We start from the raw sequence: 25,149 nt of genomic DNA, 5'->3' as shown, positions 1-25,149 counted from the left end.
CAAGGGATCCGGAGGTCTAAGAATGATCCTCAGGCCTACTGGGCAGAAGAGAGGAGAAGGCAAATGGAAGCTCAAAGACTTTGGTCAGAAATGGATCTGGAGCTGAAGAGCTCAGCACTGGGGCAGCTCCTGGTTTTAGGTCTAGAGGCCATGACTGGCTCAAGAGGTGTGGAGTGTGAGGCTTGTTCCAGAGTGTGAGTCTCTGGAACAAGAAAGCCAAAAAGCTGTGAGAAGAGCCCCTGAGCAAGTCATCCAGGAGAGCAGGGCAAACCTCTGCCATGGAACAGAAGGACCTACAGAAAGTGGGCCCTTGGGGCAGTGATGGACAAGCTGGATGGTGGGAAGGCCCAGGGTGGGGGAAGGTTCCTGAGAGTCTGAGTGGCATCAGTGGTCTGCAGAGCACCAGCAGAAACTCTGAACTCACACCATGAGATACAAGCACTCCATGCTATAGAGCTCCCAAATCCCAGCCCCTGGTTACCTGAAAACTTCACTTTGCCCAGGATGTGGTAGATGTTTCCGGAGAAGGGACTTGGCTTGATGGAGGACTGAATTGCTGGTGGAGGAAGAGGACAGGGCTGTCACCCACATGGAGGCACAGGCCAAATTCAGCAGAGCACAGCTGGGAGTTTGAGGGACTGGGGAGGGACCGTACACCAGGGTCTAGGGCTCACAGGTTCTACCCCTCACACCCTATTGCTCCCCAGGGGCTCTGCCACTGTTCCCAGGGGAGAGAAAACCCTTTCACTGGAGTGGAGATCAAATTGTGTGGCCACCCACAATCCTCAAATCCCTCTGTCTACTTTTGGTTCCAAAAGGTAAGAAGAGACACAGCACATAGAATACTGAAATGGTACCAGGAGGCAGAATCAACTCTGGGGCACCCTTTTTCCAGGGTCTGGGACATCCCAGTCAAGGCTTACCTTTACACTTGGCCACAAAGCGAGTCTTCTCCAAGGGACGGCCAAACCATACGCAGATCTGAACCATTAGTGGATAGACTGACCCAGCATTCAATTTACCTTCATACCTTAAAAGGTTTAAAAAATTACAAGTACAAATAATTTGGGCTTTGAGTATTATTACATGCTACTTTGAGATAAACTACATACCACTTACCCTATAATATCACCTCCTTAGATTTGCGGTTCCTTGATGTCAAAGACCCTATGTACCTCTGAAGCCTCCCAGTCCCCATCTGAGTTTAGGGGTCCTTCCTGGTATAGTGGGGGGCTCTTGCTCAGGATGTCCCCCCTTTCCTTCCTTCCTTTCTTCTCTTCTCTTCTCTCTCTCTCTCTCTCTTTCTGAGACAAGGTCTCCCTCTGTTGCCCAGGCTGGAGTATAATGGTATCATCTTGGCTCCCTACAACCTCCCCGTCCTGTGTTCAAGCAATTCTCATGCCTCAGCATCCTGAGTAGCTGGGATCACAGACATGTGTGCCAACATACCCAGCTAATTTTTGTATTGTTGGTAGAGATGGGGTTTTGCCATGTTGGCCAGGCTGGTCTCAAACCCCTGGCCTCAAGTGATCGCCTGCCTCAGCCTCCCAAAGCGGTGGGATAACAAGTGTGAGCTGCTGCGCCTGGCCTCCCTCCCATTTCTTTAAGGGCTCCGACTATGCCCTGCCATCTTGTTGCAGGCAGCCTAACAGGTTGTACGTATGAATGTGTACACCTGTCACAGAAGGAACTGGGGATCTCTGCTCTATTTTCTTTGAGACAGGGTTTTGCTCTGTTGCTCAGGCTGGAGTGCAGCAGTGTGATCATATCTCATTGCAGCCTTGATATCTCAGGCTCAAGTGATCCACCTCAGCTTCTTGAATAGTTGCTACCACACATGCCACCATGCTCAATTAATTTTGATTTTTTATTAGAGATGAGGTCTCACTATGCTGCCCAGGCTGGTTTTTAACTCCTGGCCTCAAGTGATCCTCTCTCCACAGCCCCCCAGGGTGCTGGGATTACAGGCATGAGCCACCATACCTGGTCTAATTTATTTTTTTGAGACAGAGTCTTACCCTGTTACCCAGCCTGGAGTGTAGTGGCACGATCTCGGCTCACTACAACCTCTGCCTCCCAGGTTCAAGCAATTTTCTTGCCTCAGCCTCCTGAGTAGCTGGGATTACAGGTGTGTGCCACCAGGCCCAGCTAATTTTTGTGTTTTTAGTAGAGATGGGGTTTTGCCATGTTGGTCAGGCTGGTCTCAAACTCTTGACCTCAGATGATCCACCCACCTCGGCCTCCCAAAGTACTGGGATTACAGGTGTGAGTCACCACACGCAGCCCTGTTTCCTTTATTTTATAACAGCACTGCAATTTTGAATTTTAAATTGTTGAAAGTATCTTATTCTTTGTAATTTCTTTAAAGTAATGTGGTAGGCATAATATTTTTGCAAGACTGACCTGTCTTCTCATTCAAACAAGTCATTTGGAGACTGGGGGTTTATCTGGCTTATGTGGTATCTGAATCCTTAGGGGAATTTGCAGGGGCCAAGGGAAGGCAGCAAGGTTTCTGCCCAAACTAGAAACAAACTGTTCTACAAGAAAAGGTGGGGTAGGGTGGATGGGAACAGAGAAGGATGTGGGAGGGAACTGGCAGAGAATGTGTGCACAGCATAGAGCTGAGCACATCCTGTAACTAAAGCCCATTGACTCTGAGGTGGTGGCCCTGACCCAAGTGGGAGGGAGTAATATATAGAGATGAGTAGGAGACTGATGACTGCCATCTTGTTAAAGATGAAATTATCTGATTCCCAGAAATGGACTTAGGAGGAATGGCCTGAAAGAGAACTTTGGGTTCCCTCCATCTCTGATTCTCTGTAAGGACTGATCTTCCTGATGAGGAAAAGGTTTCAAACTATAGATTCACAGTCTTCTAATGGACCCCTCATATCCTACTCTCTCCTGGATTAGGCTGCCTCCAGGTGTCTGGGCCCTGAGCTAGGTTTTTGTGCATGAGTCAGTATGGACTGGAGGACAGGGCTTCTCTAGGCACCTGGTGTTGATTACAGGAGCCTCAGGACTAGAATTTCAGGCAGCAAGGGGGTCAGTGGCTGTAATTGGAAAGAAGGTTCCCCCTACAATCTCCATTTGTTTATTTTTAGCTAAGATACCATTACCTTGTTCAGGCATAAGGAATGATCCACTTACTCACTGTTTAAATATGACGTGACTCAAATCAGAGGTTCCTTCTAAGAATATGCCTGAAAGCCTTCAATTTTACATACTGACCCTCTGGGGTTTTTTTGATTTTACAGCATTGTAGATCATTTTTTGTTAGGATAAAAAGTTGGCGGTGTAAGCAGTAGTGTGAAGGATGTAGAGAGGTGCTTGGGAAAAGTGAGTAAGAATAACACAGATAATCCAAATAAACACGAGAGATTAATTTTTGCCAAGCTTTAACAACTGTCTTCCCCTAAACCTTCAACAGAGCAGAAACAAATTGTCCACTCTATACAGAAATAAGTGTAGTGCTACACTTATTTAGCTATAGCTAAGAGAAAAAGCTCTGGAGCCCTTCAACCTGGGTATGAAATACAGTTTTTTCATTTACTAGCTGTAAACTGCATGCGTCATTAACTCTTTGCTACCTCTGGTACCTTATCTGTAAAATGAGAAATAAAGGAATCCACTTCACAGGTGTGGTGTAAATGAGATAACACAAACAAGGATCTCACCACAGCATTGCTCAACAGAGCTTTCTGGGGCAATAGAAATGTTCTAGATCTGTACTGTGGGACACAGTAGCTGCTAGACACAGGAAGCTATGTAGCACCAGAAATGTGACTGTGTGACTGAAAGACTGAATTCTAAATTTTGATTTTTATTAATTTACATTTCATTAAATAGCCATGTGGCTAGCAGCTGCCATGTAGAGAATGGAGTCTTAGAACAATGGCTAGCACACACAGTAAATGCTCCAGTGTGTTGGTATTAGTATGATTACAGTAACTTTGCATATTATTCTCTCCTTTGTCCTCTTCTCCTCTGGAAAGGTCCACAGGCTGTGCAGCAGCCTACAGAGAACACTCCCTGGGTCATATGAGCAGACGGGAACCCTAGAGGACTGACTGATAGTATTGTCAGAAGCGACTCTCACCTGGGAGAGTTATAACTCCTTGGTTCTGTGCCAGTCACTCTGCCCTCAGTAGGGGCTGGAGGAACACAGGGCACAGTTGTGCTTGCTCCCTACAGGATGACTCCCTAAACTGAAACATCTGGGAAGGCTCCCAGTTTGGAGCCCAAGAGGTAGAGCACTGGGCTCCTGGCAAGGCCAGCAGCTGCTGGGACAGGTGGGCCGTGCCAGCTGCCATGTGTCACCCTTGCAAAGCACATCTGATATTTTCACCTTCTCCCCTTTATTTTCCTATAAATAAATAAATCATTGGGTTTACAAAGATATCTTAGCTATTTTTCAATGATGATACTTGCCATCCAGGATACATTAAATATCGAGATCGTAGCATCTCAGGACTTGAAAAACTATTTTCTGAGAGAATCAGCTCAATGTCTTCATTCCTTTGAAAACACACAGAAAATACCTAGATTAATTAGGACTGTCACTCTTAACCTGAACACTTTGCTTCTTCTTCATGTCCCCTAAATACATATAAGCAATTTTTTTTTTTCTGAACTGAAAACTAGTTGTACTCACCATGATATTTTACCCCTGAATACTTCAATATGCATCTCCCAAGAACAAGGACATTCTCTTACAGAACCACAATACCATGATCACATCCAAGGAATTTACTGGCTCCCAGGAATCACCTGGGAGCTTGTTAGAAACACAGAACCTCAGGCCCCAACCCAGACCTACTGAACTAGAAACTAATTTTTAACAAGATCTCCACTAGAGATGCATATGCACAACAAATCTGGAGAAGCACTAACATACATCCACTTTCAAATTTCCCCTGTTTCAGTGGGGGAGGGTCCATTAAATTTTTATTTTTTATTTTTTATTTTTTTGAGATGACTGTATTCCCCAGGCTGGAGTGCAGTGGCACAATCTCAGTTCACTGCAACCTCCACCTCCTGGGTTGAAGCGATTCTCCTGCCTTGGCCTCCAGAGTAGCTAGGACTACAGGAACCTGCCACTATGCCCGGCTAATTTTTGTATTTTTAGTAGAGACGGGGTTTCACCATGTTGACCAGACTGGTCTCAAACTCCTGACCTCAGGTGATCCACCTGCCCTCAGCCTCCCAAAGTGCTAGGATTACAGGCATGAGCCACTAAACCCAGCCTAAATTTATAATCTTTATTCTCTTTAAGGTGGAACAGCTCCTCCTCTTTTGCTTGTTTGATTCTCATGGTATTGATATTTTTGAAGAGTACCTGTCAGAGCTCTTGTATCCCACACTTGAATTTGTCTGTTTCTAATCCTTTTAATTAGATTCAGGTTATGCATTTTTGGAGATTAATATCCAGGTCGTGTTGCATCCTTTCCATTGCATCGCATCAAGGAGGTACAGGGTATCAGTTTGTCCCATTATTGGTCTTACTGAATTTAATTGTTTGGTCAACATAGGTATACCAGACCTTTCCATTGTAAGGTATTTTTCCCTCTTTGTAAGGAGTCAGTAGTCTATGGAGTGATACTTTATACAGTGGAGGATGAGTGATATTTTTTTTCTTCAACAGTCTTTCATCTAATGCTTTTAGAATTCATTAATCATTCCCTAAATCAAATACTGTATTAGACTGAAGGTTACAAAATGATTATTTTCTAAGTTTTATCAAACCTTATTTACTTGGCATTCTTCTGTAAAGGGCTTTGCCATACTGGCCTCCTCCGCTTTTGTATATCACTGTGGACACACATTTTATTCCATGTGTTATAATCCATAGTTCCAGTATTATCACTGTTCTTTCTTATCCTCAAATTGTCCCAAATTAGACTAGCAGGAACTTCTTTTTTTTTTTTTTTTTTTTTTTTTTTGAGACGAAGTCTTGCTCTGTGGCCTAGGCTGGAGTGCAATGGCTCAATCTCCGCTCACTGCAACCTCCACCTCCCAGGTTCAAACGATTCTCCTGCCTTAGCCTCCTGAGTAGCTGGGATGCCCGCCACCACACCCAGCTAATTTTTATATTTTTAGTAGAGACGGGATTTCACCACGTTGGCCAGGCTGGTGTTGAACTCCTGACCTCAGGTGATCTGCCCAACTCGGCCTTCCAAAGTGCTGGGATTACAGGCGTGAGCCACTGCGCCAGGCCTGACTAGCAGGAACTTCTTGAGTTCCTGTATCCTTCTGATGCATCTTCACTAATCTTTGTGTACTTCCTTGGTTTACTGGCATAAAATGGACCAGGCTCACCTTGTACTTTCCTTGACCTAGGCATGCAGTCAACTAATTATCCAAGGAGTCTTGATACCTTGTAGTGGGAACTGGTACTTAGAAACCAAGATACAGAGGTAAGGGTATTTGCTGCGACTGTGGTATTACTATTCTGGTCCCTTTCAAAGGAAAGTGCTAGGAAATACACATTTTTAAAAATAATAAATATATATTGAATCTCCAATTCAAATCAACATTTGATCTTTGGGAGGCTAAGGTGGGTGGATCACTTGAGGCTAGGAGTTCAACACCAGACTGTCCAACGTGGTGAAACCCTATCACTACTAAAAGTGGAAAAATTAGCTGGGCATGGTGGTGTGCACCTGTAATCCGAGCTACTTGAGAGGCTAAGGCAGGAGAATCGCTTGAATCTAGGAGGTGGAGGTTGCACTGAGTTGAGGTCGTGCCACTGAACTCCAGCCTGAGTTACAGAGCAAGAGTCTGTCTCAAAAATAAAATAAAGTAAGTATCTGAAGGGTTTTTCTTCATCTTTATTTCATATTCATAATCTCCTCTCTTCAATCAGTGATGTTGTTTAGAACCAGGGTTCCAGCAGAGGATTATGTTCAAAAGTTACTTGAATTACTTTTTTTGTGTGGTTGTTATTACTTTGATACACAGATTCATTTTTTTGGTTTATATTTAATTTAGTTTTTTCCCTCCTTGATTTAATTTTTGAATAGATAAAATATTTACATAGTTCAAAAGTCAAAACTACATAAAATGGTATATAACCTTTTATCTGAATTGAGCAAACAAAATGGCTACTTTTCTCTTTGTATATGTGTATACACATACAAAATCACTAATTCTCTATTTTTAGTTATAAATTGAACCTAAGTCCATGAAGTACAGTGATAATATCTCTGTTACCTTTTTTTTTTTTTTTTTTTTTTTTAAAGAGACAAAGTCTCACTATTTCACCCAGGCTGGAGTGCAATGGTGTGATCATGGCTATCTGTAACCCTGAACTCCTAGGCTCAGGCAATCATCCTGTCCAAGCTTCTTGAGTAGCTGAGACTACAGACATGCACCACCATGCTGGCTGATTTTACAAAAAACTGTTTTGGTAGAGACAGCGTGTCACTATTTTACCCAGGCTGGTCTTGAACTCCTTCAAGGAGTTTTGGGCTCCCTAAGTGCTGGGATTACAGGTTGAGCTACCACACCTGACTCTTCTCTACATTCTCTATGCCATTTCTCTAACACCTTAATACAAAGATATTCAGAGAATCTTGGCTACCATCCTTCAGTGGATGAGAATGTGAATGCATCAAAACAAAATGCCTCCTAACAGTAAAGGATGGGTCTTCTTAGAGATTTTTACAGAGCATCAAAAGCACTTCAAAAACTGGCTTTTTTTTCCCAATATATTTTTTCTTTTTTGAGATGGGTTCTCACTATATTGTCCAGGCTGGTCTCAAACTCCTGACTCAAGTGATCCTCCCATCTCAGTCACCCAAAATGCTGAGATTACAGGCTTGAGCCATTGTGCTGTCTGCTTTTTTTTTTTTTTTAAGAGATGGGATTGGCCAGGCACGGTGGCTCACACCTGTAATCCCAGCAGTTTGGGAGGCCGAGGCACCAGCCTGACCAACATTGAGAAATCCCGTCTCTACTAAAAATACAGAAAAAGAGATGGGGTCTTGCTCTGTTGCTCAGGCTGTAAAGTGCAGTAACACAATCATATCTCACTGCAGCCTCTAACTCTTGGCTCAAGCAATCCTCCCACCTTGGCCTCCCAAAGTGCTGGGATTTCAGGTGTGAGCCATGGCACTCAGCCTGCCTTTTTTTTTTTTTTTGACACCGAGTTTCACACTTGTTGCCCAGGCTGGAGTGTAATGGCACGATCTCAGCTCACTGCAACCTCTGCCTCCTGGGTTCAAGCAATCTTCCTGTCTCAGCCTCCCAAGTAGCTGGGATTATAGGCATGCGCCACCACACCCGGCTAACTTTGTATTTTTAGTAGAGTAGCTGGGGCTATAGGTACATGCCACTGTACCTGGCTCAAAAACTGACTTCTATAAATATTCAGGTTTTAGATACAGTAGAAAGACTCTGTGGGCCACTGAGTACTGTATCTGAGAAAACAACCGGTCTTGCAGAGTGAATCTATAGATTACCTGGTAACAATCCCATTTTCTGCAAGAATGAAGGCTGCAGCAGGATTGGCAGCCCTGATGAGGCTCTGCAGCTGAACAAGGAGGGGATGCCGCTGCTCCGTGGTGTGACTGGTGAATACCACATTACTCACCAGGCCTGGGAATAAAACCAAGGACAGTTTAGCCTTCACAGTCCCGGTTAGGGATGAGGGCTCACACAAATGTGGGCCCTTGCTCCTTTCCCTAATCATGCCTTCCAGTAGTCTCCTAACGTAGACAACCCTTACACCCCAACACCAACATACACAGCTATCATTCCCTTCCCCCTTCCCGGCACTGTCACCTCTTGGAATGAACAGCTTCAAGTCTGTAGTTGCCTTACTTCCTGACCTCCGAACTGCCTCTACCTTTTCTTTTTGAGAAGGAGTCTCACTCTGGCTCTGTCGCCCAGGCTGGAGTACAGTGGTGTAATCTTGGCTCACTGCAACCTCTGTGTCCTGTGTTCAAGCAATTCTCCTGCCTCAGCCTTCCGAATAACTGGGAATACAGGTATGCACCACCACGTCTGGCTAATTTTTGTATTTTTAGTAGAGACAGGGTTTCACCATGTTGGCCAGGCTGGTCTTGAACTCCTGACCTCACGTGATCTGCCCAACTCGGCCTCCCAAAGTGCTTGGATTACAGGCGTGAGCCACTGTGCCTAGCCCCCTCTATCATTTTAATTCTGGAATTTGGCTGATACTTGGAGTTCTTAGAGGGCCATTCCACACCCCCTGTATTTAACATCATCAGGTATTGGTGCCACTTACCTACACCAGTTCAGAACACAGATAGTTATCAAAAACTCACCATATGTCAGGGGCTATTCATTATATTCTCAAAGAGCGCACAGTCAAGACACTGTGCACAGGGAATCATATGATTCCAAGATAAATGCTAACAGATTTTACATGGTAACATGGTAAGAAAGGGTGGCCCATGTAAGAAGAGGTTGCGGGTGGACCATGATCACTCCCAACTTTACTTCTGTATTTTGTGAAAATACAGAAGTAAAATTCACAGACTACAGAGAATTGGAAATCAGGAAAGTTACCACACTTCACCAAGATAATTATAATACCCCTTCCAAGGGGCCAGGCGTGGTGGCTCACGCCTGTAATCCCAGCACTTTGGGAGGCCGAGGCGGGTGGATCTCAAGGTCAAGAGATTGAGACCATCCTGGTCAACATGGTGAAACCCCGTCTCTACTAAAAATACAAAAAATTAGCTGGGCATGGTGGCACGTGCCTGTAATCCCAGCTACTCGGGAGGCTGAGGCAGGAGAATTGCCTGAACCCAGGAGGCAGAGGTTGCGGTGAACCGAGATTGCACCATTGCACTCCAGCCTGGGTAACAAGAGCGAAATTCCGTCTCAAAAAAAAAACAACATTTATAATATCCCTTCCATATTCATTCCTATTTTAACACAGTTATAACCATAGCATATATACCAGTTCTGCCATAAGATCATTCATTTTACATTTTTGTTATTCAATAATTTTTACTTACTTAATATTGTAGAAACTTTCAGACATATACAAAACTAGAAAAATAGTAGAATGAACTCCTGTCCCCTGGCTCCAGGAACTACCAACACTCAGCTAATTGTCTTTCATCTACACTCAACCCAGCTCATGCCCAGCTCTCCCTGCTGTATGATTGTGAAGTTAATTCCAGACATCCAATTATTTCAAACAAAAATACTTCAGCATGTATTTCTATAATACAAGGACTCTAAAAATACTAACAATGAATTCCTTAATATAAAAAAATCTAGTCTGTGTTCAAATTTCTCTGTCTTATAAGTGTTTTCTTATAGTTAACATTTTTAAAATCAGGAACCAAAATAACTCTACGTATTATATATATTTTTTCGTTTTTTTCTTTTTGGGATAGTGTATTGCTCCGTCACCCAGGCTAGAGTATAGTGGCATGAACATGGCTCACTGCACCCTTAACCTCCACGGCTCCAGCAATCCTCCTGCCTCAGCCTCCTATGTAGATGGGACCAAAGGTGTGCATGCCACCATGCTTGGCTAATTTTTTTATAGATACAGGGTCTCATTTTGTTGCCCAGGCTGGTCTCAAACTCCTGGGCTCAAGTGATCCTCACGCCTTGGTCTCCTAAAGTTCTGGGATTGTGGGTGTGAGCCACCACACTCTCATTAGATTTTTAGCTCCTATAGTGGTCACTTTTATATCTTTAAAGAGTATAGTTAACCCTTTATAACTTGATTTAATAGCTTTACACTTTATCAATCTCCTATTCTGAAATATGTAAAGAGTATCTCTCCTCTGCTAATTTTTTGTAAAATATAATTTCACACACATTTTGAACACTTATATTCTATTGTATAATGGAATTCTCACAGGTGTTATTAATTCTAGACTTTAAAAAAGTCAATGCTGTGATCCAATCCATTTACTAATAGAGAGTAGTTTTATAAATAATTAGTTCTTAAGTAAATATCTCTAAATTATGGAGATTTCTGCTTTCCTAAGTGACCCTATAATTGCAGAATCCTAAATAATGAATATTCAGTAACGAAGACTCTATACTGATACTATGCACTCCAGTCAAGTATTTAGCTAAAAAAAAATTAGCTGTATTCAGTTATCGAGGGCAAAACTCACAACATATAGAAAGTATGTTGGGCTGTTAGGCTGTTTAGGGGCTGCTGTAAAGAAACACCTGAAACTGAGTAATTTATAAAGAAAAGAGGCTTAATTGGCTAAAGGTTCTGCAGGCTTTCCATAAAGCATGGTGCTGGCATTGGCTTCTGGGAAGGCCTCAGGAAGCTTAAGATCACAGTGGAAGTCCTAGGAGCCAGAACAGCACATGGTGAGGGCAGGAGCAAGAAGGGATGAGGAAGGTGCCACACTCTTTAAATAACCAGATCTCCTGTGAACTGACAGTAAGAACTCACTCACTATCAAAAAGACAGCACCAAGCCATCCATGAGGGATCTGCCCCCATGACCCAAATACTTCCCACTAGGCCCCACCTTTAACACTGGGGATTATGTTTCGACATGAGATTTGGAGGGGACAAACATGTAATCTATATCAGAAGGGTGCACAAAGAAAATAATTCCTTTCCTCTCCAGATACCTAAACTCCCTTCCCTGGAGGCAACTACAGTTATCAGATTCTTACCTCTTCTGGAAGATCTACTGAGTATATACAAAAGTGCTGACTATAATTTTTTCCACAAGTAGTGGCACATTACACTGTTCTGCACCTTCCCCTCCCCCCACTTACTCCCTTTACTTTTTAATTTTGGTAAAGCTTACATCTTCCTTCAAACCTTTAACATCTTACCATCCTAGTCCTCCCCTCATGCCACCCTACTCTCTCCCCTTCTCTGAACTTAAAAAAAAAAAAAAGAAAGTTATTTTGAATAACACAGGTGGCACTTAAAACACAGGACTTGGCCGGGTGCGGTGGCTCACGCCTATAATCCCAGCACTTTGGGAGGCTGAGGTGGGTGGATCACGAGGTCAAGAGATCGAGACCATCCTGGTCAACATGGTGAAACCCTGTCTCTACTAAAAAATACAAAAATTAGCTGGGCATGGTGGCGCATGCCTGTAGTTCCAGCTACTCGGGAGGCTGAGGCAGGAGAATTGCTTGAACCCAGGAGGCGGAGGTTGCGGTGAGCCGAGATTGCGCCATTGCACTCCAGCCTGAGTAACAAAAGCAAAACTCCGTCTCAAAAAAAAAAAAAAAAAAAAAAAAAATTAATAATAATAATAATAATAATAATTAAAAAACACAGGACTTACAACCTTTTTTTTTTTTTTGAGACGGAGTCTCACTCTGTCGCCCAAGCTGGAATGCAGTGGCATGATCTTGGCTCACTGCAACCTCTGCCTCCCAGGTTCAAGCAATTCTCCTGCCTCAGCTTCTCAAGTAGCTGGGATTACAGGCACATGCCACTGCACCTGTCTAAGTTTTGTATTTTTATTAGAGAGATGGTTTCACCATGTTGACCACACTGGTCTTGAACTCCTGACCTCAGGTGATCTGCCTGCCTTGGCCTCCCAAAGTGCTGGGATTACAGGCATGAGCCACTGCACCTGGCCTGGACTTAGAACATTCTTATATTTATTTTTGAGATGGAGTTTAGCTCGTGTTAACCAGGCTGGAGTGCAATGGCGTGACCTCGGCTCACTGCAACCTCAGCCTCCTGGGTTCAAGCGATTATCCTGCCTCAGTCTCCCGAGTAGCTGGAATGACAGGCATGTACCACCATGCCTGGCTACTTTTGTATTTTTAGTAGAGAGGGGGTTTCTCCATGTTGGTCAATCTGGTCTTGAACTCACAACCTCAAGTAATCTGCCCTCCTCAGCCTCCCAAAGTGCTGGTATTACAGGTGTGAGCCACTGCACCTAGCCTTATATTGTTATCTTCTTCCTCTGTGGGAAAAGCTAGCATAATGTAAAGACTAAGGCATTTAGAGCCAGGCAAATCTGAGTTTGAATTTTGACCTCCACTGATTACTAATGGGTTACACTACACAAATTGCTCTATTTTCTTTCTGAGCCCAAATATCTTCCTCTGTAAGATGGGAACTGTAACATATCACTCTAGGTTACCAATAAAACCTAGGTTTATCATAGGGCCTACAGAGAGTAAGAATCCACCGAATACAATCTATCATCTTCACCACTACTATCCTCAGCATTGTCGGCTGAGCATCAGCCTGAGAATGGGACTTCTTCCTGTACATTGAGGGGCCTGTCAGACAGTGGCTGTGGCATTTGGGTCTTGGCCATATAAACCACTGGAAAACAAGCCGGGCGTGGTGGCTTATGTCTGTAATCCCAGCACTTTGGGAGGCTGAGGCAGGCAGATCATGAGGTCAGGGGCTCAAGACCAGCCTGACCAACATAATGAAACCCGGTGTCTACTTAAAAACACAAAAATTAGCTGGGCGTGGTGGCGCGCACCTGTAATCCCAGCTACTTGGGAGGCTGAGGCAGAAGAATTGCTTGAACCTGGGAGGCGGAGGTTGTGGTGAGCCAAGAGTGTGCCATTGCACTCCAGCCTGGGCAAGAGTGAGACTCCCTCTCAAAAAAAAAAAAAAAAAACACTGGAAAACTAAGTCACACCATTTCCACCAGCCAAGGCTGCTACACTCATGGTTTAGACGAGGGCAAGCAATAGTTTGAGGGCAGATTCCAGGACCCCTGACCCCTGCCTCTAGTCTCTTCCTTCCTCTTACCAGTAACATCTGTGAAAAAAGTGTTCCAAAATTCTCAAGACTGAATCTAACCTCACAAATTCATCTGAACGCATTCCATTCAAGACCAGGGAAAGGTCCCACACAAAGGCTAAGTTATGCGCCTGGGGCCAAAGACCGTCAGGAGTTAGAGCTCACCTGCTAAGCACAGAAGCTGCTTCCTAAGTGCTTATGGACCATCTTGGATCTATCCATTCCTTGGTTCTGAGACATGAGACCTACTCTGCTGAGGCATCTATTAGTAAAAACTTCCCTCTTCTCTCCTCCTGGGGCTCACCAAGCCCCAGTTCTCTCAGAGGCAACCACTGATAACCATTGTTTGGGTATACTTCCTCAGATGGTCTATGCATGCATGCACAAATATGCAGGAATATACAGAATCATGTTTTCTTTTCTTTTTTTTGAGACAGAGTCTTGCTCTAGTACCCAAGCTTGGAGTGCAGTGGCACAATCTTGGTTCACTGCAACCTCTGCTTCTGGGGCTCAAGTGATCCTCTCACCTTAGCCTCCCAAGTAGCTGGGACTACAGGCATGTGGTACCACTTTCAGCTAGTTTTCATATTCTTTGTAGAGACAGGGTTTTGCCGTGTTGCCCAGGGTGGTCCTGAACTCCTGAGCTCAAGAGATTCACCCGCCTTGGTCTCCCAAAGTGCTGTGAATACAGGCATGAGCCACTGTGCCCAGCTCACTTTTCTTTGACCTAATGGTGGTAACAGCACATTACTAAACCAATTCAAATGAAGAATTCATCAGCATCTTGTTTATTCTATTTTAAAAATGTTCCTCACATACCCTTTCTGTTAAGAAGTTTTAGCCGGGCGCGGTGGCTCAAGCCTGTAATCCCAGCACTTTGGGAGGCTGAGGCGGGTGGATCACGAGGTCAAGAGATCGAGACCATCCTGGTCAACATGGTGAAACCCCGTCTCTACTAATACAAAAAATTAGCTGGGCATGGTGGCGCGTGCCTGTAATCCCAGCTACTCAGGAGGCTGAGGCAGGAGAATTGCCTGAACCCAGGAGGCGGAGGTTGCGGTGAGCCGAAATCGCGCCATTGCACTCCAGCCTGGGCAACGAGCGAAACTCCGTCTCAAAAAAAAAAAAAAAAAAAAAAAAAAAAAGAAGTTTTAACATTAAGATGGAACTCCTAAACCAGCAGCAGAAAAACCTCCTAACCAAGGTGACACTGGTGGTTTACATGTGGGGCAAGCAATAGTTTGAAGGCAGATTCCAGGACTCCTGGCCCCCTGCCTCTAGTCTATGGTAGTACCTGTGTTCACATGGTCTTTTGGAAAGGTCACTCTGCAGTGCACCCCGGAGGCTGTAGATGAGGCAGCAAAGCCAGCCTGGAGAACTTGATGCCAGAATCCCATGCCCTGGTGCAGCCAAAGAAAGTGGGGCCTCTGGAAAATGAGTAAGGCAAAGCCCAAAATGTGGCACAGTGGGGAGGCAAGTAGGATCTTAGAAGGCTCAGCACATTCTGGAGATGGCAGATATGGGAGCCAGATCCTACAAAGGGCCTGCCAGATTCCCGGGGTGGAAGACAAGAACAGTCTGGCGGGTCTGGCAGTGAAGAGCCAGCAAAGACTGAGGGAAGATCTATAAATGCCTTGGGATTCTGTTTGGTATCTTTTTGGGCAAAAGAAACAAAAGAGTCAGATTGGTCCACATGTGGCCATATGAGTGGTGGTCATGAGCACAGGCCTGGCTTGCCCAAGAAAAGGCTGGGATCTGGGTCTCTGACAGACACACCTTATACAAAGTCCTGTCTGCTGCACACGTACCATCTGGATAAACCTTGTGGGGCTGGGATTCTAGGTCAGGAACTGGGCACAGAAAAGGGGCTTTGCTTTATAGGGAAACAAGCAAGAGGATTATCCCCAGCATTCCTTAGGCCAGCTATGTAAACTGCCACCTGCCAAGAGGAAATGCCATCTGTGAGGCAGGTACAGCAGTTATCTGGAGCACAGGGTGAACAGGCCACAGTGAGCAGTTCCACCTTGTTTGGGCCAGGAGCTTCTTTCTGTTCTGTATCAAGGAATGGACACCCAGATTTGGCCAAGGTCTCACCAGTTTGGGTTGTGAGTGAGCAGGCAACCTGGCCTATCCTAGTCCCAAGAGCAGATAAGCATCCCTATTGTCTGGCTGACCATCCCAGTTGGAGCTAAAGCATTCCAGAAGCCCAGCAGAAAACAGAAGTGACTTATTCTATCTAGAGATGTTTTTATTTTTATTTATTTATTTTTTGAGACAGAGTTTCGCTCTTGTTACACAGGTTGGAGTGCAATGGCATGATCTCAGCTCACGGCAACCTCCGCCTCCTGGGTTCAAGCGATTCTCCTCCCTCAGCCTCCCAAGTAGCTGGGACTACAGGTGTGCACCACCATGCCCAGCTAATTTTTGTGTTCTTAGTAGAGACGGGGTTTCACCATGTTGACCAGGATGGTCTCGATCTCTTGACCTCGTGATCCACCCACCTTGGCCTCCCAAAGTGCTGGGATTATAGGCGTGAGCCACCGCGCCCAGTCTCTAGAGATGTTTTTAAAAGCAGGCCACGACAGTAAAGTATCCCCACTTTGCTTTCAAGCCAGCATTATGAGTCTTACTTGCTGTTTAAGAATAGATTGTTTCTTAGTCCTTTCATTTCTGTAATACACATTGTCTTGGGGCTGCAACAGAGTCCTTTCCCCATTCGAAAATAATCTCTTATGAATCAGGTAGCCTGACTCATGAACAGGCGCAAAAGGGAGGCAAAATGCTCCCTCGGGACATGAAGTGTTTGTCTAATGCTGGCAGATTCCACCTCCAAGCCAGCTACCAAATCTCCAAGGAGAAAAGAAATACTTGCCTTTTATTTCCTCCCTCCCCAGATAGCCCATGCCCATGGCAAGCCTGGTCAAGCCAGTCCACAGGGGTCCCATGGGCCCAGAAGCAAGACACCATCACTCCACAAGCCCCTTGGAGAAGTTCCAAAAACAACCTTTGTGGCCTGAAGGTGCTCTGCCCACATCTGATCACACCCCTAGCTCTACACAAGCACAGAGTTTAACACACATTGTCTTTGAACAATGAGTTGGAAGGCAGTATAAATGAAACATGCCTACCCAAGTGCCAGAAAGAATGCAGTATGTCTTGGCCTTAAAGGGCTCAGACTAAAAGGGGCTTTCCCTTTATGAGACAAACCCAGGGCTGCCCCTGATTCAATGGACGAAGACAGAACACTTCCCCAAGGCTCTCTGCCAGGGAAGCCCCACCATCTGTGCTTGTTCTTCATGCAAAAAAAAAAGAGGGACACAGAGGAAGAATGCCAAGGAGCTGAGGTGCACTAGGGTGCCAATCATCACATGGTGGACAAGGGGCTCTGAAGGGATAAGAAGGCTCCAGCATTTATAAGAATAAGGCAGGGCCTGAGGCTGGATGGGTCAGCAAGTCCTAGGCACATCTGCTGGCCAGTACTGCCCTCTAGGCAAACACTTCCTCAACTTCACCTGCTCCTAACTAAAGCTATTCTCAAAGAGGACACTGCTTCTCTGAGTCAATCTTCACTTCCAGTCTGAGCTCTGGACCCTACCCCTTCCTTCTCAGGGGTCCCCTCTAACAAGCCTAGTATCTCCTTGCAGCCCATAGGCTTTCTCATCAGCAAATAAGGAGGAGCGATCATTCAGCAATGACAAATCTTGGAAGTATTCTCCTCTAGCCATCTTCCTTTTTACAGCCCCAAGCACTCTAGATGTGTCAGGCAATGCTCTTCCCGGCTTCTCCTCTTTCGGTGTCCTGGAACCCCCACTCTCATCCCATCTCTAGCCTTCTGATCTTTTCAGCTCTACACCTGGATACTGGCTGACTACAGTCCATGCCATTAACTTTGACCATGACTTCCAAATATGTATCTTAGGAGGAGACAGCCCTCCTTGGTTATCTCCTGGACCTATGTTTTGTCCTGTGCTTTCTATTTCAAGGACAGGTACCGCCAGCCTTCCTAATCTCCTAAACTAGAAACCTAGGAGTCACCCTGATACCTCTTTTTCCAATGGATACCCCTCATCTAGTATGTTACCAGATCCTATTGACTCCCAACCTCCACAAAATCTCCTTAATCTACCTGGGGTGGATACTGTGGAAGGACCCAGTCAATCTCCATTTCATCCTGTTTTTGGGGTGCGGTGCCTCTAAAAGCTGGACCTGAGACTACCTGGTACAGCAGCCTAACATACACATTCCTCCCTTCAGGGACCAGCCTCCTGCGCTGGGCAGCACGAGCTCAGCTGTTTCCCAAGACAACAGCTCTGGTATGTTCTGCTATCTCTACTCCCTGTGGACCGGCAATATGATCAGCAGGGCGAAACTGTGCTGGGGACACTGAGTTGTTTTCTTCCATCTGATTTCTGCTTGCTGGACTAACTCAGGAAGCCCAGACCCCAGGCATGTCTCCTGATAACAATGAGCATTTCATCACCACTGCAGGGAATTCAGAATTTATTCTGGACCTCCAAGCATCACAGATAATATGACTAGAAAGTGCTGCTTCCAGGGTTCCCAGGTACTAGGGGATTGCAAGGTTGAATGCAACCTGCAGGATGGGTGAATTTTTCTCAATGTTATCAAGTAAATGTGGAAAATTCCAGTGTGCATGGGGGTGGCGACATTAAGAAAGACAGGACCTGCTGGGCCAAACTTGGCACTCTTGGGGCAGAAGTGAATCAAGATCTTGCTGATCCAGAAGCTAGGAATACCTACTCAGTCCACTAATATTAGCTGGAGTGCCAGGGTGACTTAAGCTGACCTCAGGAGAGGTGTTACTGTGGCAATTTGGTGCCATAAGAGACAAGCTCTTGGAATAAATATGCCTTTCAAATATGGTAAAAGTAAAGATGTCAAAGTTTTTTTCTGACCAATTTTGTTTGCTTTAGATTTCAGAACGGTACGTAAGAGCACAAAGAACAGTCTATTGACGAATTCTACGGAACTTGCAAGGCATGCAAGCTGTAAATAAAGCATATTACTTACCTTGTGAACACTGGTCAAGACATTTAGGAAAGAGAAATCTAGGGAAAAAAGGGGGGAGATATTTAAAAACCATTCATCTCAGAGCTGTCATAGATTATTTCCCATAAAAACAGGAGTATCACTGACAAGCAACCAACTCACATGATGAGGCAAGTGGCCACAACACTGAGCACTAAGGACAGACACGGGACTTCACAGCTTTCCATCAAAGCTTCCCATGCCAGGAGCCCCACAGAAGTCCCTACATGGCCAATTCTAAGTGGAATGTTGAGGGGGTGATACTGGGGACAGGATCAGCTGTTTGGTCTTGGGGAAATGGAGAAAGAGCTGGTCTTTTTTGAAAGACACATGTTTTTGAGTAAAGTGGATATTTCAAGGGAAAGTAAGAATTATACTCATCTAACTCTACCAGGAGCCTTTAATACCAAAGTTGCCATGCTTCTTTTTATGTACACATTAGAATCGCAGTTCCTCTTTAATTTCATTTTTTTTTTTTTTTTTTTTGAGATGGAGTCTTGTTCTGTCACCAGGCTGGAGTGCAGTGGCGCAATCTCGGCTCATTGCAACTTCCACCTCCTGGGTTCAAGCGATTCTTCCGCCTCAGCCTCCCGAGTAGCTGGGACCACAGGCGCATGCCACCACGCCCAGCTAATTTTTTTGTATTTTTAGCAGAGAAGGGGTTTCACCGTATTGGCCAGGATGGTCTAGATCTCTTGACCTTGTGATCCGCCTGCCTCGGCCTCCCAAAGTGCTGGGATTACAGGCATGAGCCACCACGCCCGGCCTTTAATCTCATTCTTAACTCAAATGGTGAATGAAAAGCAGGAAACTGACCAACTGGATTACAGGTGAAGCAGGAGGTGGGGTAACAAGTGTGAGTTATGAGCTGGGCGCGGTGGCTCATGCCTGTAATCCCAGTGCTTTGAGAGACCAAGGTGGGTAGATCATTTAAGGTCAGGAGTTTGAGACCAGCCTGACCAACATGGTGAAACCCTGTCTCTACTAAAAATACAAAAATTAGCCGGGCGTGGTGGTGTGCGCCTGTAATCTCAGCTACTCGGGAGGCTGAGACGGGAGACTTGCTTGAACCCAGGAGGAGGAGGTTGCAGTGAGCCAAGATCGCACCACTGCACTCCAGCCTGGGCGACAGAGCCAGAGTGAGACTCCATCTCAAAACAAAAACAAAAACAAAGTGTGAGTTACTTAACAACTGTAGCATTGCAGCAGGCTCCAGAGAAAAACTCACATTCTCACAAAGCTTCAGAACTCCTAAAATATCATAAAGCCTGCCTGAGGGAAGAAAGCTAACACTAATGGGAAGAGCTGCCTTTTATGGAGTTCGTTCTGTGGGTAAGGCACTGTGCAAGCAGCTCACAAACATGATCTTGCTCTGTTGTCCTGTCCACTCTGTGCCTCAGGTGTCTAACAGATGAAAGGCATGGGTTGGCTAAGCACACTAAGCTTGCTCAATGTCTCACAGACAGCAGGGCTAAGGCAGGGATTTAAGTTTGTTTGGCATCACAGAGGTCCTCTGTGTTTTCTTCCCTGGCAATTGGGATGCTGGCTGAAACCACTCTTCTAAATGACTGCTGGTCTAGCTGGCAGGTATTAACGATATTCACAACACTGGGGGAATTTCTCTCCTGGAATTTCCTTGGTGGTAGCAAATATTTGTCCTTTTATTTGATTTCTGACAACAGCCAGCCATATAAACCAAATTTGATGGATGAGCAAGCTGGGTGAATACCAGGTTGGGCTGTGGATCCCGTTCCCCTACCTGACTCCCTCGTAATTTCTAAAGAATTCCAAGGAGGAAATCCCATGTGCTATGAGCAAGGTCAAAGGGACTGGAACAAGGGAAGACACATCCACACCAAAGTCTCCCAAGAACAGAACTCACTGACTTCACTGTGCTCACAGTCCAGAGAAGGCCTGCCGCACAGTAAGAATTCTTTTATTTACTTATTTAATTTTTAAAGTTTTACTTAAAAAAAATTTAAACAATGGAGCAACTGTTCAGTTGGTGAAGCAAGTCAACTCTTTTTTTTTGAGACAGGGTCTCACTTTGTTGCCCAAGTTGGAGTGCACTGGTGTGAACACAGCTCACTGCAGCCTCAACCTCCCAGGCTCAAGCAATTCTCCAGCCTCAGTCTCCCAAGTAGCTGGGACTACAGGTGCTCACTACCACACCTTGTTAATTAATTTATTTTTTTTGCAGAGATGGGGTCTTGCTATGTTTCCCAGGCTGGTCTTGAACTCCTGGGCGCAAGCATCCTCCAACCTTCCATCTTCCAAGTGTGCTGGGATTATAGGCATGAGCCACTGTGCCTTAATTTTGTATTTCTAGTAGAGATGGGGTTTCTCCATGTGGTCAGGCTGGTCTTGAACTCCCGACCTCAAGTGATCCACCTGCTGTGGCCTCCCAAAGTGCTGGGATTATAGGTGTGAGCCACCATGCCCAGCGGGAGCTCTCATTTATTTAGCAGAGATTTTGTAAGTCCTTATTATATACTAACTGTTAAACAGAAATAGTTCTCCCTCACAAAAGCCAAGTTTGTATTCCATAATTTCTCTCTTTTTTTTGGCTATAAGTCCAAAACTGAGGACCTAGCACTAATAAAAGAACAGCATTTACTACACACAAGGTGACTAATGCATTCCAAAAGATGTGTCTCCTTCTGGTGGGCAGAAAAAAATTGCTTTCAGTACACTTACACACCATATCCTGTATCTACCTGTGCTCCATGTAGCAGCTCATGGGGTCCACACATGCTGTGATGGCACCAATGGTGAAGGAGGCCTTGACATTTGAGTCTGGGTGGGTCTGCAGGGCCTGGACAACATCAATAACATCTGTGTAGCTGGGGAAGGTAAGAAGGGAATGATTAGTTTACTGACTGGCATTGCAAAATGGAGGAAGAGGGGAATGCTAAGTGGCTGACTGAACAAGGATGGGAAGAAAACCAAAAGAAGAGCCTGTAATCCGGTCCCTTGGTGTCACTCCACTTCATGACATGCAGCCCCTGGAATCTACAGTGTTTCTATATTCCCAAATTCCATTAGTTTTCCTAACTGTGCAAGAGTGAGTGGAAGAACCACCCTGCTCTAGGGGCAAAAGGAAGCCTGCAGGTGACCCTGGAGCTCTGAGGGTGGGACCTAGTGTCCTAAGGCCTGCTTTCTAATCAAGTTAGGAGCTCCTGCTACTTGCCTATTTTCTTTAGTAGCTCCTTTCTTTCTTCCCACTTCTCAGAACACAGCAAGAGAGAAAGGGGGATTGCGTCCAGACCCACCCAGGTCAGCAGACCCAACCATGTCAAATACAGCTCACGCTGGTACTCCTGCCTGGAACTCTCTCCAAACTCCAAACTCCTTGTCCTTTTCAGCAGATGGACTCTACTCTTTCAGATGCTAAGTTCAAAGATTTTTTTTTGGTCTCCTTTTACTCCATTTTTTTCAGTTTTCAAAATATAACTAGAAGAGATCACTGCTTACACCCCCATGCTCCCACAGGGTCCAAACTGTTATCATCTCTTGCTTAGATTGCCCCACCAGCCTCCCAGCTGTCGCTGCTTCTGTCCCTGCCTCTCTCTGATCTGTTTTCAACACAGATGTCAGAGGGATATGCTAAACCCAGAGTCAGAGCATGTCATTCCTCTGCTCAAAACCCTCTGGCGGCTTCCATCTCACTCTGTGAAAGCCAAAGTCCTTACAATGGCCTGGGCAGCCCTCTATGACCTGACCCCCTGTGGAGTAGTGAAGAATTTCATCTACCATCATTTCCCTTGCCCTAATCCAGGCACTTTGGCCTTCTGGCTCTTTTCTGAACATGCCAGGCATACTTCTACCTCTGCATTCTTTGTCTCCCTGTCTGGAATGTTCTTTTCCTCAGGTATCTGCATGGGTTGTTCTCTCTCTCTTCAGGTTTCTGCTCAGGTGGCATCTTATGAGACGCATCCTCTGACTTCACACACCCTGTGTGATCCAGTAACCCTCCCTTCCTGGCATTCCCTGCCTCCTTCTCCAAGTTTCTTCAAAGCACCAATCAGCAGCTACTTATACCCTATTTTCTCATTTATTTGTTTACTGTCTCCATAAAGAATGTCAGGTGGTTGTTGAGTGCTGTAATCTCTGCTGCTAAAGCAGGGTAGGTAAGTAAACTGGATGTTCAACCCTGAGCAGGCCCCTGGCCACTCCAAGAGGGCACCTAGTCTCTTCACCTTGTAGAGGAGAACTCTTTCCTGATTGATCCAGCCTATTACCAAAAGGTTTGTTTCTATGGAACAAAGTCAAACCTAACGGGCAGACCTTCTGATCACATGGGCCTAGTTTAGCCTGAGCCCTCTGGAAGCTAGTGTTGGAGGTGGTGTGGACAGGTACAGCCTGCTTGAGTTGTTCTTGAGTTCCTATGAACAACTCATCTGTAAAAAGGCCCTTGGCTTTATCCCAGACTATAGTATTCCACCCCATCCCAGGTTCTCCTGAGTCCTGATCAGTCAGCAGTGCTTCAGTAGGGAACAGGGTGTACTAGGTCCTAGAGTTCCCCCAGGGGGGCCTGGCAGCCCTCTGCTCACAGCCTTCTCTTCTGTGGGGCTTCTCCCCTGCCTGGGCATGTGTGTATGACCATGTGGGGCTCTTTCCACTGAGTGCCTGGCTGGGCCTGGATGCCAGGAGAGTCCTACCCACAACATGCACTGCCAGGCCCATATAGAAGCATGCCTGGTAAGCAGGTCTGGTGTATGTGTGTGTGCTGCCCCACATCCCTCTGTGGTGGTGTTTAATGGAGTTAATGGATTTAACTCTTATGGTTAATGTGAAACATATGCTCACTCAGATTGTAGACTTAAATTGCAAACATAAAATAGCCTACAGGAGACTTCAGTGTAAGCAGTAGAGACTCATTTCTTAGGGTAGCAAAGGATGACTGAAAAAGATTCACAAGCCATGCTTGAGGAATCATTTTAATATAACAGAATTTCCCTTAGAGAGGGTGGCTGGGGAATTCCTAGGTTTTCAAAGCATTTCATTTCATCAAGGAGACGGGGCCTAGGCATCTGGGAACTGCCCCAAGAGAGGAGGCTCTGGGCTATTCACTCTATCCATTAAGGGAATCCTTGCTAGAACCTCCCACCCTCCCCAGCCCCATAATCATCCTGGGTGATGCCTCCACACAGAAAGAGCAGCCTTCACCCAGAAGAAAGCACCATGCTCAAGTTACTAGAGCCTTTTTTTTTTTTAGAGACAGAGCCTTGCTCTGTAGTCCAGGCTGGAGTACAGTGGCGGGGTCACAGCTCACTGCAAACTCCACCTCCCAGGCTCAAGCAATCCTCCTTCCTCAGTCTCTTGAGTAACTGAGACCACCACACCCAGCTAAGTTTTGGATTTTTGGTAGACAGAGGGTTTTACCATGTTGCTCAGGTTGCTCTCAAACTCCTGAGCTCAAGTGATTCACCCACCTCGGCCTCCAAAAGTGCTGGGATTACAGGCGTGAGCCATGGTGCCAGGGCTAGAACTTATACCAGACCACTTGGGCTTAACTGACCCAATTGCATGATGAAGGCAAAAAACTGTCTCTTCATGTTTGCTTGCTGTCAGTATTTTCTTTATTAAAAATATAAACAAAACAAAAAAACCCAGCAGGACCTTAACTTTCTTTTCTCTAAAACAACAGATAATCTATTCAAGTTTCCTTTGGGCTCAGTTTTATGTTTTCAATTTAAGCCTACAATCTGAGTGGGCATAAATTTTTACGTTAATTTCAATTTTTACTTTGAGAGATATTTTGTTTTTAATGTAGATAATTTTATTTTATTTATTTATTTTTATTTTTTTAAAGATGGGGTTTCACCATGTTGGCCAGGCTGGTCTCGAACTCCTGACCTCAAGTGATCCACCCACCTCGGCCTCCCAAAGTGCTAGGATTACAGGCGTGAGCCACCATGCCTGGCCAATGTAGATACTTTTAAAGAATGATTTTATAACATTCCAGAGTATAAATACAGCCCCTCAAATTCCCTAAAATTAATTTTTAAAAATTCAGAGTTTCCCAGTTTTACTTATATTTATTTGTTTGTGTGCATGTGTGTATTAAGTTTTACACAATTTTACCACCTGTGTAGGTTCTTTTTTTTTTTTGAGAGGGAGTTTCGCTCTTGTTGCCCAGGCTGGAGTGCAGTGGGTGCAATCTCAACTCACAGCACCCTCCGCCTCCTGGGTTCACGTGATTCTCCTGCCTCAGCCTCCCAAGTAGGTGGGATTACAGGCATGTGCCATCATGCTCGGCTAATTCTGTATTTTTAGTAGAGATGGAATTTCTCCATGTTGGTCAGGCTAGTCTTGAACTCCTGATCTCAAGTGATCCACCTGCCTCGACCTCCCAAAGTGCTGGGATTACAGGCATGAGCCACTGCGCCCAGACAGGTT

The 25,149-nt window shown here is 45.3% G+C and overlaps 1 protein-coding gene across 4 annotated transcripts in view; it reads right to left on the bottom strand.

Moving 5' to 3' along the window:
- The window catches only part of DNAAF9 (dynein axonemal assembly factor 9), a 151,693-nt gene that overhangs the window by 9,658 nt on the left and 116,886 nt on the right, over positions 1 to 25,149 (bottom strand). For all 4 annotated transcript variants that reach the window (XM_021665721.2, XM_021665723.2, XM_021665722.2 and 1 more), the window contains 6 exons: positions 21,465 to 21,590; positions 18,730 to 18,767; positions 8,463 to 8,598; positions 4,432 to 4,518; positions 924 to 1,030; positions 482 to 556 (listed from right to left, as the gene is read on the bottom strand). In XM_021665721.2, the coding sequence (XP_021521396.2) occupies positions 482 to 556; positions 924 to 1,030; positions 4,432 to 4,518; positions 8,463 to 8,598; positions 18,730 to 18,767; positions 21,465 to 21,590 (569 nt within the window). The remainder of the gene's footprint in view (positions 1 to 481; positions 557 to 923; positions 1,031 to 4,431; positions 4,519 to 8,462; positions 8,599 to 18,729; positions 18,768 to 21,464; positions 21,591 to 25,149) is intronic.

The sequence above is a fragment of the Aotus nancymaae genome, unplaced genomic scaffold (assembly GCF_030222135.1).
Source record: "Aotus nancymaae isolate 86718 unplaced genomic scaffold, 86718_ANA_hifiasm-v0.15.2.pri h1tg000029l, whole genome shotgun sequence".
Taxonomy (NCBI): domain Eukaryota; kingdom Metazoa; phylum Chordata; class Mammalia; order Primates; family Aotidae; genus Aotus; species Aotus nancymaae.
The sequence above is the reverse complement of the archived record's forward strand: the minus strand, read 5'-3'. Positions and strand labels throughout refer to the sequence as shown.